Here is a 15,293-nt window from a genome sequence, read left to right as displayed (position 1 = left end):
GAGAGCCACGGTGACCCTGTGCACCAGAACAACGGGAAGGTGTCAAAGCTGAACGCTGCAGAGCTTTCCACCGAAGAGCGCAGGTGGGAACAAAAGGCACAAGGATCTCGCGCAGGTGCGGCGTGTCCGTGCAGGAGCCACCACCACGACAGCCCCAGCTCCTGGGATGAGACTCCCAGGAGCTCTGCAGGAATGACTCAGGATGAAAGAACAACCCACCACCATCCGAGACCCATCCCGGGTGCAGAAGTTTTATTGACTGGCCCAGTTTTGGGTGTGGTGTCCTCGGATCTGCTCGGCCAGCGCTCGGCAGCGCTGCCCCAACGAGCCCAGCAGAGGTACCAGAACATCCTGGGCTGCTCCAGGTGAAGCTCCAGTCCCATTTCCTGCCTCCCTCAGCCCACAGGCAGGGCCAGCCCACGTCTGTCCTGCAGGAGATCTCAGCTGCTGAGCCCACCCCTGGTGCCTCGTGCCAAGTCCACCAGGGAGAAGCCGTTTGGTGTGGATGAGTCACCAACCACACCGGAGACAGTCCCTCTGTGGTGTTATCCCACCCCCTCCTCCCTCTTCTCCAGAGCTCTGGCCAGGGAACACATCCTGCGGTCAAAGGCCTCACGATGGAAAATTCTGTGAAGAGATTTTTACAAAAATCACGGATTTATAAGCACTGAACCCACGTGTTGTGTCAGCACAATATGCAAAGTATTTTCTTTGTGCTTCATTAATTAACCCCAAAATGATCAAACCAGCCCTGGCAGGTGCTGAACACCACAGTGCCAGAAACATGGAACAAGACGATCTTTAAGGTCCCTTCCAACCCAAACCATTCTGGGATTCTGGGATTCTCTGGACCCACCTTTTGCTTCCTGTGGATGTTCATGATGTGGATGTCTTCGCTGCGATACTCCTCGTCGTGCTTATCCAGGGGAATTTTTTCCAGCTCGAAGTCCATCTGAAGCAGCTGGTTGTCCAAGAACACACAGAATGATTCCACAAAGGCCTCTACAACCATCCAAGCCATTTTTCCCACCCCGTGCAGCACGTTCACCCTTGGTTTAACCACCCCAGCACCAATTCAAAGCTACGACACCTTGTAACACTTCAGAAGAATCTACATAAGCTTTGCTAAAACGTTCCGGGGGGGATTTAAAAGATGTGTGGATGTGGCACTTGGGGACATGGGTTAATGGTGGCCTTGGCAGTGCTGGGGGAATGACTGGACTTGATGATCTCAGAGGATCATTTTCCAACCTTAACAATTCTGTGGTTCCAAGATTTTGCTTCCCCCAATCTCTGAAGCGCTAAGCCAAACCACAGCACCTGCCTCTCTCTGTCTGCCAACCCTCTCAAGTGGAAGAGAGGGGAAAAAAACAGGCTAAACCACCTCACCATGGGCTCTGGGACACGCTCAGGTTAACTGGGCTGCACCTGGCAAGCCAAGGAAGGAAACAAATCACAAAAAAAAAAGCAGAAAATCAGCCAGAAACACCCACACCTGTTGTTTGTTGTGGGAGTGGCACCTCAGCAGAGCCGAGCCCAGCCCTCCTCACAGCCAGGGCCCCACAGGAGTGAGAGGCACAGCTAATTATGAAACAGGTGCTTTCAGTAACACATACAAATCAACCTGCCATTCTCACCATTCCCCTTTTTATTGTATTATTATTATTATTATTACTACTACTACTGCACATAATGCTTTTCAACAGCCATCACAGGTGCAGAGTTAAATCTGCACTGACCATCACCCCACACCTGGGAGGGATCCAGGTGTTCCCCCTGTTTTCTTTCCTTTGCCTGCACACGTGACACAGCTGGAACATTTAATTAAATCACCTCAGCAGAGGACAACAATTTTTCCAAGAGCAGCTCCATCACTCAGAAGAGAGTGTTGAGTTCCTGAGTGAAACTCTCTGTATTTTCCCTCTGCTTTCAACGAAACAGCCTAAAAGAAAATGTGCTAAAACCCACTTACTTCAAAGTATTTTCTCTCGATTTCAGGGTTCTTCCCCATGGTTCTTTGCTCGTAGCAGCACAAGACACACGTGTCAGGGCCAGTGAGGTCCTTCAGTGTCTTCAGCAACGGCTCCAACGACTGCCCAAAAGAGGTTAAACATTTCCCACTTGGATTTCAAGTTCATTTCCCTGGTACGATACCCTCTAGCTAAAGTCTTCACCCAAGAGAGAAATTCCCAGTTTTGCTTTGCAGGGAGTTATTTTTAGCACTTTAACTGGGACGAGAAGAACATGGGGGCAAGCTGGGAAACAGAGGAGAAAGGGAGACTGCACAGGAGAAGAGTTTCACAGACTGACCAAGAAAACTGAACTAGAACCAAAGCCAAAACCATCCCACCCTGCTGAGCGGGCATTTCCTTGAGGCACAAGACAGTATTTCCTGACATGTTCCAAAAGTGAGAGTTTTCTCAATTATTCTTGGAATATGGCTCAGATCCAGACCACTACGTATGGAAACAGGACCAACATGCAGGGAGGCAATGCCAGGGAATGGTAAAACCATTGGAAGGGCACTGGGACATGGGGTTCTTCAGGTCATTTCCTTTTTCCTGCAGCTTCTCTTAGCTCTCCATGTGCATCCCACAGAACTCCAGCCGAGGACATGGGTCAGACTACAACAACCACAAAGCTGAAGCATGATTTCTACTCTTGCCTTCCCAAGGGAAGCATGAGGAGAACCCAAATAGAGCAGATGTGGCACTTTTACATTTCATTTACCAATGACTTCAACAGTTCACAATGTTTTGCTTCATACTTCATTCCAAATGTAAAAAAAAAAAAAGGGAGGAATAAACATTAAATTCAGGGTTTAACATAAAGTCCCTAGTTGAAACTCAAATGGCCCTGAATCTATCAAAAATGCCTTTTTCAGTCTTGTTCTATGTATTCCTTGAAATCACAGGGACCAAGACACACACTATTTATTTGAACACTTCTCATACTAAACACACTGAATCCATCCCCCCTTCCCAAGGAACCTTTCCTTAGGGGTTTTGCAAAGTCCTCTTTACCTCCTCATAGTAAATGCAATCAGCCATGAGTATATAATCGGGGGGAGGCTGAAATTCTGTTACATCTTCACCCCTAAAAAGAGCAAACAAGAAAAAAAAAAGCAACAAAAAGTGAAAACAAGCTTCAGCAACAACACGTACAACTAAAGGACTGAGTATAAAATTAACTATGTTAATTAACACAGTGATGCTCTGAAGTATACTTAGCAATTTAACAAAGCCAGTACAGAATTACAGAACCACAGAACACAGAACAAATAGAAACATGGTTTGGGTTGGAAGGGACCTTAAAGATCATCCAGTCTCACCCCCTGCCATGGGCAGGGACACCTTCCACCAGCCCAGGTTGCTCCAAGCCCCATCCAACCTGACCTTGGACACTTCCAGGGATCCAGGGGCAGCCACAGCTTCCCTGGAAAACCTGTGCCAGGGCTTCCCCACCCTCACAGGGAAGAATTTTTTTTCCTAGTATCTGATCTAAATCAACTCTCTTTCAATTCTAGCCCCGTTAAAGCCGAACAGAGACATTAAAGGCTCATACAAACCATTTCAGTACCTTGGCTCGGACTGACCCTGTGACCAGGTGCTTGTTGTTCTCTATATTCACCATCAGCAACTCCTGCAGCTCCTCGAGGTCCGTGACCGTCACGTTCGCCCTGTAACACAGACACGGGGTCAGGGAGCAACACAAAGGCACCGGGCCGCCAACAGTGTTTAAAAGAGGCGTTTAAAGGCACGCAAAGGCCCTGAGGGAGGTGGGGGCGCGGCTCCCCCTCACCCCAGCGTGGCTGCCATGATGCCGACGGCGCCGGTGCCCGCGCCCAGCTCCAGGACGTGGCGGCGGGCGAGGGGACAGGCGCCGGTCTCCAGGAACTTGGCGAGGACCAGCGCGGCGTCCCACACCACGGAGCCCACCCCTCCGGCCGCCCGCTGCTCCAGCCGCAGCGCCGGCCCGGCCCGCCGCTCCAGCTCCCGCACGAAGCCCGCCATGGCCGCGGCTCTGAGGCGGCGCGGCCCCTCCTCATCCTCCTCCTCCTTCCCCTGAGGGGAGGAAATGGCGGGCGGGCGCCGCGCCCTCCCCTCAGCGCGCCCGCCGGCGGGGGGGTTGTCACCGAACAAGGAATATCTCTTTAAATCACGTTATGCTTCTTTACATCAGCTCATGCAGCAGCGGCGGGGAGTCGTCGAGAGGAGATTTAAACCCGTGAAATAGATAAAGCGGTGACGGGCAGCCTCTGGAGGCGGGGGGGGCCGGAGGTCCGTGTGTTAGAAAAGCAAATTATAAAGTTTAGGCGCCTGACGAGCTGCGGCGCTCGTGGAGCTGGGAGAGGAGTTCGCTGCTGAGGACTCAACGCCAGGAAATGCACAAAATATTATATAAAAGAAAATTACAAAGCACAAAGACGCGTTACAGAAATCAGAGATGCCCTGTCTAGATGCCCTAATAAAAAGACTGAAATCGTGGACTAATTAGGATGAGAAACAAGAAATCGATACCAATAAAAGATAGAGTACTAATTAGCAAGAGAACTATGTAACTCGTAGCCAATAAACACGAATTCCTTTGTTTGCTAAACTATATTAGCAGGAAAAGGTTTTGATAGCGTGTGTGTTATGTGGAGCGATCCCCATGTACCTTCAATGTTGAGTAAAGCAATGCCAACTTACCAACTTACTAACCTAGCAAACTGATTAGAGAGTTTATTTTCCAGTTTTCAGTGACAGCTCCATGGTCTTGGAGGTTTTTCCAACCAGAATGATTCCATGAATCCACCACCCGTGTCCCGGAGGAAACACAAGCCCCTCAGACCCCGCTCCCTCACCCCTCCTGACCAATTCCAACCTGACTCTTGCTGAAGCTGCTTTTGCTGTAAATCCTCCTCATACAGCTTACAGAAAGGTTTTAATAAACCTGCGAAAAAGTTTTGAGAAACCTACAGAAAGGTTTCTAATAACCTTACAAGAAGGTTTTAATAAAGCAGCTGAATATGATGCGTTGATTGCGTGTAGGCATTTTGAAGCGCAAAGGCTTTTGATTTCCACCCACCCCACCCCGCCCCCCCCCTTCGATATGTGGAAAGACTGTATTACTTTATTTCTTCACATTTCTTTTAGACTAAGGAAAGACCTCGTGGCGATCTGGAGCTTCCTCATGAGGGAGGCTGATCTCTCTGTCCCAGTGACAGGACCCAAGGGAATGGCTGGAGCTGTGTCAGGGCAGGGTCAGGTTGGATTTTAGGGAAAGGTTCTTCCCCCAGAGGGTGGTTGGCACTGCCCAGGCTCCCCAGGGCAGTGGGCACGGCCCCAAGGCTGCCAGAGCTCCAGGATTGTTTGGACAACACTCTGAGGGACAGGGTGGGATTGTTGGGGTGTCCTGGGCAGGGCCAGGGGTTGGACTGGATGATCCTTGTGGATCCCTTCCAACTCAGGGAATTCTGTGATTCTAGAACACTCACTCCCTGCATTTCCAAGGGATTCTGAATAGTGTATTCAGATTTGTGGTGGAAAATTGTAAATCTGGGAAAAAAAACATAATAAGAAATGGTTCCTTTTGTCCCTCCTGTTTTTTCATCTGCTTAGCGGTGCCATAGCACCCAAATTATTCCAGCTCCAGAGGAGAAAAAAGCGCTGAAATTCTGGAACTCAAAATAGGATCACTGAAAACAATTACGAAGATGTTTCTTTTGCTATTAAATGCCTTCACATTCCATCTGTTTATCTGTGCTTTTCTGAAGGAACTGCCTTTTCCCACACAAGCCAACTTCAAACCCAAACTCGACATTTTTCCCCTCCAGCATTTTTTTGCTGTTTTTTTACCTATCCCTCTAATTATGAAGTAACTGAAGAGTTAATTTATTGCTGTCTTGGCATTCCTTGAACCGCGCTGGTGGGAATCTGACCGCCTTTGACCACTTCCATGGCCATATTATGATATGTTTTCCTATGGGATATTGCAAATGGTTCTGGCATAAGCACTTTTACAGGAAGGCATAAAGCTGACACCTATATATTCTAAAATTTGGGGGAGATTTTTTTCCTCTTCCACAACACACATAAGTCTTAAAAAAACATTTTTCTCATTCTTTAGCAGTAGCTGCTGGTGACAAATTCAAAAGAGATAATGCAAAGAACTAGGTAACGAATTTTACTTGGTTGAGGCATTATCTGTTTCCTACCTGCACTCCCAGTTCATGCATCTCAAATTTGGACTTCTTGAACCTTATTTTTTCAAAATGAAGCAGCTCTCCTATAAAAAGTTGCATTGAATAGATGCCCTCTTTTCTTCCTCAGGAAAGGAACACGAAGGGGACAGGCAGTTGGAGAAGACTGTCCAAGAGATAAGATGGCAAAATGCATCTTCCCAGAAGAAAATGGTGGGATTCTCGGGGTGGTCCTGTGCAGGGCCAGGATTTGGACTCGATGATCCTGGTGGGTCCCTTCTAACTCAGGATGTTTCTAATTAACATCCCTCTCCGGACACATCTCCTCTCCTTTTCCAGAGGGAACGGCCAAGACGGTGGGAGCAATATAGGCAGGATAATGAGAACCTGGAGTGTGACTTGGAAGCCTGGGATGGGCCCAGCTGCCAAAGACTGAAGGACAGCCAAAGCTGAGACCAGCAGCATGGAAAACTGGGCTATTCTGTATTGTCCAAAATGCAATTCCCAACCTTGTCCTTACAAGGAACACGCACCGCTCAAGCTCTTAAAAATTAAGACTGGGGTGATTTATTAATCTTGTTAAGAACTCTGATACAAAGCACAGTAAAAGGCCACAGACCAGTAAATAAAATGTGGCTTCTGAAGGCCACTTTATAAATGCTGCTACAGTACTACCAGTAAAACAGACTCACTCTCACACCAGTTCAAACACGGCGTTCGACTGGCAAAGAAAAGTTCCATTCACTTATCAGTTCAAAAAGTTTAATAAAGCTTTTAAGTGTTTGCTGGTTTAAATGCTACCAATTTCCAAAACGGATTCACGATTAAGTTAAGTGTAGGTCTACAGAAAAGTTGTTAGGTTTGGAAGGCAAGACTGTTCCCAAGCCAGAGGAAACGCTTCTGGCTGGATACGATCACAGGAGTAGCAACTGTATTATAGGCCTCAAAGTCAACTTCAATTTATACAGGTGATTAGAATATATGTAAATATACAATATAAACAATTGTACAGACACAGGCATAGTTTTGTTCTCCACAACAGTAGATAAATTCTTTAGCTTAAGACACCTTCGCCTACCAAAATAAAAAGGCACATCTGAACAGGATGTACTTGGGATCCTTCCCAATATCCCAGATGGGTACTCCTTGTTCATCCTTTCTCCAAATAACCAAGGCCAACTGAATATTTTGGTATTTAGATTTCGACCTAGTTTTTGTCTTCAGCAGCAAATCAATGGCGATTAAGACACGGCATGGAAATATCCCAGAACAGGAGCTGTCACTCAGGAACCTCCAGGCTTAGCCAGAGGTTTCAAATCGGTGACACTTTATATCCTCGTGTTGTTGAGCGTCCCATGGTTGGGTTTTTTAACTAAAAAAAAAAGGCCACTGGTGCTCAAATTTATTTGAAAAAAATTCCACAGACGCACCTTTTTTTTTTTGGCTCAGTGCAATTCAGTGATGTCAGTTTAAAATTCGTTTAGTGTATTTTACAGTGCAAAAGGTCTATTTTTTGTGTCCTGGCAGAACTGTCGGCACTGAGGATGTGAACCAAGGCAATGCTGCTGCTCACCTGAGGGTAATGCTGCCCAGCCACACAGGCTGGAGTGTGTGTGTGTGTGTCATCTGAATTTTTTCCAATTTAAACCTTTTTTTTTTTTTTTTTTGATCAGCAGCACTTTAAGAGCATAATTTGTGAAAATACTAAAATACACCGCCTTTTTTTGTTCTTTTTGAATAAATTAAAAAAAAAAAAAAAAAAAAGAAAAGAGGAAACTTTACAAATACTATTCCAGTGTCAATGACTACTATGGCAAAGGTCATTGAGGAGTTTCTGCATTTTCTAGCAAAGACAGTCTGTGCAAAGGAGGGTGGGAGAGCTCCCTTTTGTAAGTCTTTGGTGGCAGTTTTGGTAGCTGAGGGCTGGAGTTGTGCCGGGGCGGGACGGGGGGCACGGGCGGGTGCACCAGGTTGTTGTGACTCGCGCTGGTCACGCAGCAGCGGCGCAGGACCCGGGGAGAGGGGGTGCTGGGAGGGGTGCCCGGGGAGCTGGGGCCCGTGCCAGCCTCCCGCAGCCACTCGGGATCCCTGTGGAAGCGTCCCAGCGGCGGCGGCTGCAGGCTCAGCGGGCAGTTGATGAAGTGCTCGGGGGGCCGGAGCGGCACCGGCGGCGGAGTGTCGGGAAGAGGGTCCCGGGGGGGCGGAGGAGGAGGGCTGTGCAGAGGCTGGTCCAGGGGGTTGGTGTAAGCAGGAGCACGAGGCTGGATCTTTGGAGGCGGCGGCTGCCGGGGTGGGATTGCTGGAGGGTCGTCATCCGACTTTAAGTTTCCCTGCAGCGGAAAAGGCTTTGTGAGAAATGGAGATCAAGGAATCATGGAACAGTTTGGGTTGGAAAGGATCTTGAAGGTCATCCAGTTCCACCCCCCTGCCATGGGCAGGGACACCTTCCACTAGACCAGGTTGCTTCAAGCGCCATCCAGTGTGTCCTTGAACACTTCCAGGGATCCAGGGGCAGCCACAGCTTCTCTGGGCAACCTGTGCCAGGGCCTTCCCACCCTCTCAGCCAGGAATTCCTTCCCCATATCCCATCTAATCCTGCTCTCTGGCAGCTTAAGGCCATTCCCCCTTGTCCAAGTGTTTAAAGAGCAAATCTGACAGATGCAGAATTCTCCTGATCTCTGCTACTGGTGCTGTCAGAAACAGGACAGCCCATTGATCCAAACAGGACAACTGTGTTCCTGAAATTCTTACAGAGTTTGGACACTGGGAACATAAAACTTGGAAAGGGCAACTGGAGCTCTGCATCTCAAAGTCTTTTAGATTGACAGAATCCCATCACCTCGATGGCTGGACTCAACAGTCTTCAAGGTCTTTTCCAACCTAAATCATTCTGGGTGATCCCTGATTTATCATCCAAGTTATTCAATCTAGGACAGAAATACCTTAGCATTAGAAGCATCCTGATCCATCTTTTTTCGTGGAGGAAGCGGAGGAGGGTTTTGAGGCTCATCACTCAGTTTGGGAAAGCTCCCCCAGGAGCTGAAGAAAGTCTCTGGAGAGGGAAAAGCAGATCTTTTACTGCTTGTGCAATATCTGAGGAACATATTCTGGAATATTAAGCCAAACTCAAAGCAACTCAGACAAGCAGATCTTTGTGCTGCACAGCAACACGAACCAGTAACTTCAGCAGCATGAAGTTCTTTAATTCATTGCTTTAATCAGATCTAGGTCTCTCAAAGTGTTCTCCTATTTCCAGTATCAAAGATATGCATCAACAATCAGCAGGCAATGCTGAAGGACAGGAAAATAAATCAAGTGAAGTCCAAGTGAGTTTTTACAGAGGGGGAAAAAATATCCTCAAATTAAGAAACAACACAAGGCCCCAACCTGTACTGGTGACTTTTGTCACACCTTTGTTATTTCTCTCAGAAATGCCCAGAGCTGTGTGCCAATCCATCAGGCACCTGTGCTCTCCAGTTGGAAATTTTAATCGCATTATGAAAAAAAATAAATGTGGAATAAGCAAAAAGAGCAGCTGAAAACATGGGTGAATGCAGGATATCCCTCACAGGTGTGGTACAAAAGGAGCTTCTTCTTGCCCAGCGACAGAGCAGTTGTTTTCACTAAGTGGAATTAGGAAATTATCAAGTTGCTTCATTTGCAGCATTAGACAAACAGAACAATCATCGAGGACATCCAAAATAGAAGCAAAATCACACAAGAGCCTGGAGATAAAAAACCTAAACCCCACCAGAACTACACCAGGCAGTTTCTAGACTTTACATTCCTCACTGGACATCTGACCTACAGAGAACCCCACTGAATGCAGCCCACATTTTCATCCCAGATTTCAGATTTTCATTCCCATTCATCTCTCCTGAACCCAGGAGAGGCAGAGTTAAATACTTAACAGAGTTCCACTACTCACTCGACTGAGGCAAACTCACGGGAGCGAAGATGCTGTTGTTACCTGTGGGGGGAAAAAAAATGGATTAAAGACCTTCCAGACAGAACATCTGCACTTAAAGAATGCTTCAGTGACCTCAGAGATCACGAAAATCTCCAAGTTTATCTCCTGCCAAAGTGAATTAAAATTCCCTGTGTAAAACATTCCCGAACTACCGATTTTAAGTTACGGTGGGAATTAAATTCACTAGTCTAAATTTTGCAACTTTTTTGTTTTAAAGGAATAAATCTGGGGAGCCTGAGGGACAGTAACAACGATTCTTAGAAGGTATTTACCGTAAGAACTGTTGAGATCTATGTCTGAGAACACACTGAACTCCGAAGTTGCCGACACCGGTGGCGTAGACGGGGTGTTGGGAGAGGTGGGTGCCGAAACTGTGGATTCATGTTCCGCCTCAGTGATCCTACTGAAGCTTATCTTGCTGGGCTCCTTTTCGAGTGGCAGTGGATGACTCCTCAAGGTGCCAGAGGTGGAGCCGTGTCTGCCCGTGTTGGGCCTTATCCCGGGGGATTTCAGGGGGTACGTTGTTTTCCTAGGCTGCAGACAGTGAAGCTGTTAGCGCTGCTGACATTCCAGACAGCAACATTTCCAAGGCTCTGGGAGATATTTTAAACAGTATTTATCAAATACACCTTAAGGAGCTGTACAGGGACAAGTGTTGTGAGGTACAGTGTTATTTATACAGCAGGAGTTTACTGGGATGTTAAGGGTGCAACTTAATAAATCTTTTTTTCCCAGCTTAATTTTAGGGTTTTTTTCCCACAACTGTGAAGACTGAAGAGTCCAGTTTCTGATGCCAAGCAGGACAAAACACAGGGAAAAGCAAGTCACAACCTTGGGAAAGAGAAAGCTACTTCAAGCCACACAGCAGCACCACAGACACACTCTGTGCTTATCCACAGGTCACCAGGATCCTACACACATCCAGGATCAAGGACACACCTGGACACATGTTGTCCACATCCTCTGGGTTAGTCAGGACAAAATTCCTACACCCAGGTCACTGGGTGGACAAAACCAGCCTTGTTAGGCTCAGGTGTAACAGCCCAGATCAAAGCTGAGCCTTACGCTCCCACCCTGCAGGGGTGTCCAAATTACAGCACCCAGAACTGGACTTTCCTGAAATTCCAATAAGATTCTCTCTTTGGAAATGGTGAGCTGTAAAAGAATTCCTGCCCAGCTGACAGACTGGCAGGGTGGACTCCTATTTTTAGAAAATCTTTCACAGAAGTTACTGTAACAGCATTTTTGCAACAGCAATTCCTGGCATTTCCTTGCCACATTTATAATATCATCTCACTCATTCCTCCAACAAGAGATTTCAAAACTGATTTATAGCTCTCCCAAAAATCAGAGATGTCTCCAGCTCCTCAGGCAATTACAACATATAAAAAACAAGTGCTTTAGACCATGATCTTCCTGCTTAAAAAAGAACCCTGGGCTCCAGTAGCTGTTTTTTTTTTTAAAACCCTAAATTGCTACTCCTTTGAATTGAACTGTATTTTCTTCAGCAAGAAGGTTGCACCTGGTCAAGTTGTGCAAATTTGGCAACACCACCAAATATTTCGACAAAAGAAAAAACAGAAATTACTTTCTATTTAAAGAAAACTGAACACATTACGTGTAAAAGTCTTATTTCAATTCGTATTAATATAAGACTTCTTGATATTCTGAAATGAGAAATGTTGCTCCACGTTTTATCATATGACTATATGGTAAGACATACAAATATAACAGCAATATTTCAGGTTCTGGGGGAAAAAAATGCTAATTTTAAAAGAGAGCCAAAGGTTGTATGTTTTAATAGAGACAAGCATCAGGAATAGAAGTATTTGTAAATCAAGTTTAGCTGGAAAATCATCTCATGATAAGGAATTCTGAAGGAAATACATACGACTTATTGAGTCAACCATGCAGTGTGACCAGTGGATTTTAGCTATTTAATTTTAATTAAATAATCCAGGAATTGGACTTGATGATCCTTGTGGGTCCCTTCCCTCTCAGGGTATTGTGTGATTCCAGGAATTTTCAGGAAAACACTTACAAATCGAGGTGGCTGCTTGCAGTTCCGAGGTTCAATCTCTAAGGACTTGTTGAACAGATAATCTGTAAACTCTTTTTCTGGGATCTTCCCCATGGGATTGAGATTTTCAAAGAATTTCTAAATGAAACAAGCACCAATAAGATTTAAAAAATAAGGATACACAGAAAATTTTAATTAAATACTTTGTAACTCACTGGTTTAAAATCTACTTTTTCACCACTTTTGGGTAGTTCTTAGTGGGGGTGCTTTGTTTTCCACCAGCCACTCTTCCCCCCTCTTCTGATGGTCACAATTCATGCAAAATTAGGTCCAGTACTAGAAGATTATTTGGCACTTTTTGTGGTGTACCTTTTTTCCCCCTCTCCAGTCCCCAAACAGGTATTTAATGGTTGATTACCCGGATTTCTGGCTCTATCCGTAAACAATAGGGCTGGTTTTGATACTGCTGAATTTCTCCTGTAATTTCAGCCACTTTTCTCCTCTTGCTGAAGTTAATTAATTCTTTCCCTTGTCTTTTAAGGAAGTCAGGATTCCCTTCTTCTGTCTTCAGGATATTTGTCAGGTATATTCCTGATAAAAACACAAGGGAGTTTTTAACTACACACCTGCAGCAAAGTCAAGGTTGGACTGACACCCCAAAATATTGGTGTGACTTACCAAAGAAAGGCACACAGGGTGGGTTGATTGACTTGAGCTTAGCTAAATACTTCTTAAAATGATCTTGGCTTAATTCTACTGCTTCATCCAAGACTCTTTTCTTCCTTTCCTGTAGTGCCTAAGTTGCCAAAGGAAAAAAAATAGGGATGGAAATCTTCTCAACGCCATGATCAGCAAATACAAGGCAATTCCCTGCCTGTCTCAGCAAAACTTGGGAGCTGAAATTCAGATTTGAAAGCACCTCTTGTATCAAATATTTGCTCTGGATTACAGCACTCCCAGCCCAACAATTCAGTCACGTGAATCCTGAGACTACTATAAACAGAAGATTATTTTGTCTATCAGTGAACAAGCAAAATCCTGGTCTTTTAATAAAAATTACACAGTTGATTTTAACTTAAAATGCTGCCTTTCAAAGACACACAAAACTCAAAAGATTTTATTTTTATTCTTCTTTTTCTGTTTTACTGAAGGGAGGCTTTGCTGACAACATTTCACACTTGTTTTCCTCCATGAAACCACGGATTTCCCTTCACAGCTGTGTGTGACACAGGCCTGGATGCTGATTTAATTTCTTTTTCCGTGCCCAAACCTTACCTCAAAGGTGTGATCCAGCCTGTACACTGACACAGAGTTCATGGCACTGACAATCTCCAGAACACCGTTGAAATTGTTCAGATCCTGAAAAACCTGCAGGATTTCTATGATCCTGCTCAGCACAGCCACTCTCTCCTCAAAGTTCTCCGTCTCCACGATGCACCTGATCAAAAAACGGAATCTGAGAAACTCTGAGAGATAAAACCTGACATTTTGCAAGCTACTAAATCAATTTTTTTTCCAAGAAAAACCACCCAGCATGCAGATTTTGGCTCTCCCTCCAGAATCTCAAGTACAAATTTAGGTAATTACATCTTACATATGTTCCGAGTTGGAAAGCCAAGAGAGGGTTTTGGCAGGGCCTGTAAAATAAAACAGCAAACCCCAAGCAAGTCCCAGGGTAAAAGTGGTCAATGGCATTCCACTGCCAGCCCTGTACTTACTTCTCAAACCAAAGAGTGAGATTTGTGGTGTGACGAATCATTTTCAGGAGATTTGGGGAGTTAATTTCCTTATCTTCCTTCGTCCACACGCTGCCAACGAGTTCAGAAGGCTGCACTGCCCTGGGAGTGACAAAACACAACACGCAGAATGCTCAGTACAAATAATAATTGTAATTTCTGTGTTTGCATTAAAAGATTATTTCTTCCCTTAATCACGACCTGGTATTTTCACAAATCCAATCTGCTGCAAAACAGAAACTTGAAACAACTTTTTGACGAGTACTCGAGCACAGAGGGGAAACCCATTTTTATCTTAATTGAAATCGGGTGGGTTTGAATAAGCATTTTCAGATAAGAAAACTGCAAAGGGGCCAGTTTAATTTTCTGAAAGGGCAGGAAAGCAACTTAAGAAGAGTTACAAATTGAAAACGGGAAGCTGAAGCACTTGGGAGCAACCTGCTGGAAAAGTGGCTTGTTTTAGTAGAAAACCCGCTGTCACTGGAGCAGGAAAGGATGCTTCACTTTGGAGTTCTAAGACCCGTGGATTGTCCTCCTTGTACTTATTTATGTTGTCTGATATGAGATAAAACCCTTTTTTTTTTAATTCCCTTGTATATTTTGATATTGAACAGATGGCAAGGAAATCACTTCCCGTGAACTCTGGGAGTCACGGTGGGGGGGGGGGTGTCGTATTTTTGACCGATTCTGTGAACTCTTTCTTGCTCGATCATAATCTAAGAAATAAGCTAAAAAAGAATCTAAAAAAGGGGGTGTGTTTGAGCTCAGCCCCACCTGTACAGGTCGGACTCGAGCAGGGTGAGCTGCCGAGCGATTTCTATGGGGTGCAGGGTCATGAGGTCCAGGCTCTCGCTGTGCCCCACGCGCCAGAGGTGCCACTCGATGGGAGGGGGAGGGCTCTCGAAGGTGATGTTGTGGCTGATCCCATTGGCCTGGGCTTTCTTCCTCCTGATGATCTTAGCAATGGATTCCACCCACTTCTTCATGGATTTGCCTGTAAAGCAGAAACCATTAAAAAAAAAAAAAAATATCAAACCAACCCACAGCTTTTTTAATACCGTCTTAAATTTTAAACTGACAAGAGGGCAGGGTTGGGTGGGATATTGGGAAGGAATTCCTGGTTGTGAGGGTGGTGAGGCCCTGGCACAGGCTGCCTAGAGAAGCTGTGGCTGCCCCTGGATCCCTGGAATTGTCCAAGGCCAGGCTGGATGGGGCTTGGAGCAACCTGGGCTAGTGGAAGTTGTCCCTGCCCATGGCAGGGGGTTGAAACAACATAGTCCTTAAGGTCCCTTCCAACCCAAACCATTCTGGGATTCTATGATTTTAAATGACTTTTGATAATTTAGTAAAACCAACCCCCCAAAAATTTGAATATGCACTCAA

The 15,293-nt window shown here is 45.6% G+C and overlaps 2 protein-coding genes across 2 annotated transcripts in view; both read right to left on the bottom strand.

The window, feature by feature from the left end:
• Positions 1–227: 227 nt before the first annotated feature.
• On the bottom strand, positions 228–6,220 carry VCPKMT (valosin containing protein lysine methyltransferase). Its single transcript, XM_027662530.1, has 7 exons — positions 6,200–6,220; positions 3,802–4,151; positions 3,569–3,679; positions 3,024–3,096; positions 1,973–2,092; positions 857–961; positions 228–627 (listed from the first exon to the last, which is right to left on the bottom strand). Exons 1-7 carry the CDS (start codon positions 6,218–6,220, stop codon positions 613–615), a joined length of 795 nt encoding a protein of 264 aa, XP_027518331.1. The 3' UTR covers positions 228–612.
• Positions 6,221–6,929: 709 nt separating this feature from the next.
• Positions 6,930–15,293, bottom strand: part of SOS2 (SOS Ras/Rho guanine nucleotide exchange factor 2) — a 32,412-nt gene continuing 24,048 nt past the window's right edge. Inside the window, exons 14-23 of the mRNA XM_027662529.1 lie at positions 14,685–14,904; positions 13,893–14,012; positions 13,450–13,612; positions 12,853–12,970; positions 12,593–12,765; positions 12,196–12,312; positions 10,427–10,688; positions 10,113–10,154; positions 9,127–9,236; positions 6,930–8,514 (exon numbers count right to left, since the gene is read on the bottom strand). Of these exons, the coding sequence (XP_027518330.1) occupies positions 8,005–8,514; positions 9,127–9,236; positions 10,113–10,154; positions 10,427–10,688; positions 12,196–12,312; positions 12,593–12,765; positions 12,853–12,970; positions 13,450–13,612; positions 13,893–14,012; positions 14,685–14,904 (1,835 nt within the window). The 3' untranslated portion in view covers positions 6,930–8,004. The remainder of the gene's footprint in view (positions 8,515–9,126; positions 9,237–10,112; positions 10,155–10,426; positions 10,689–12,195; positions 12,313–12,592; positions 12,766–12,852; positions 12,971–13,449; positions 13,613–13,892; positions 14,013–14,684; positions 14,905–15,293) is intronic.

The sequence above is a fragment of the Corapipo altera genome, unplaced genomic scaffold, assembly GCF_003945725.1.
Source record: "Corapipo altera isolate COAL_440 unplaced genomic scaffold, ASM394572v1 169, whole genome shotgun sequence".
NCBI classification, from domain to species: Eukaryota; Metazoa; Chordata; class Aves; order Passeriformes; family Pipridae; genus Corapipo; species Corapipo altera.
This window is presented reverse-complemented; position numbering and strand designations above follow the sequence as displayed.

Excerpts from the sequence above, each read along its gene's own strand:
- VCPKMT (XM_027662530.1), bottom strand. The coding sequence starts at position 6,220 with ATGCATGAACTGGGAGTGCAG. Across the intron at positions 4,152-6,199 it reads TGCATGAACTGGGAGTGCAG|AGATATTCCTTGTTCGGTGA; the intron begins GTAGGAAACAGA and ends CGTGATTTAAAG. Across the intron at positions 3,680-3,801 it reads ATCATGGCAGCCACGCTGGG|GGCGAACGTGACGGTCACGG; the intron begins GTGAGGGGGAGC and ends TCTGTGTTACAG.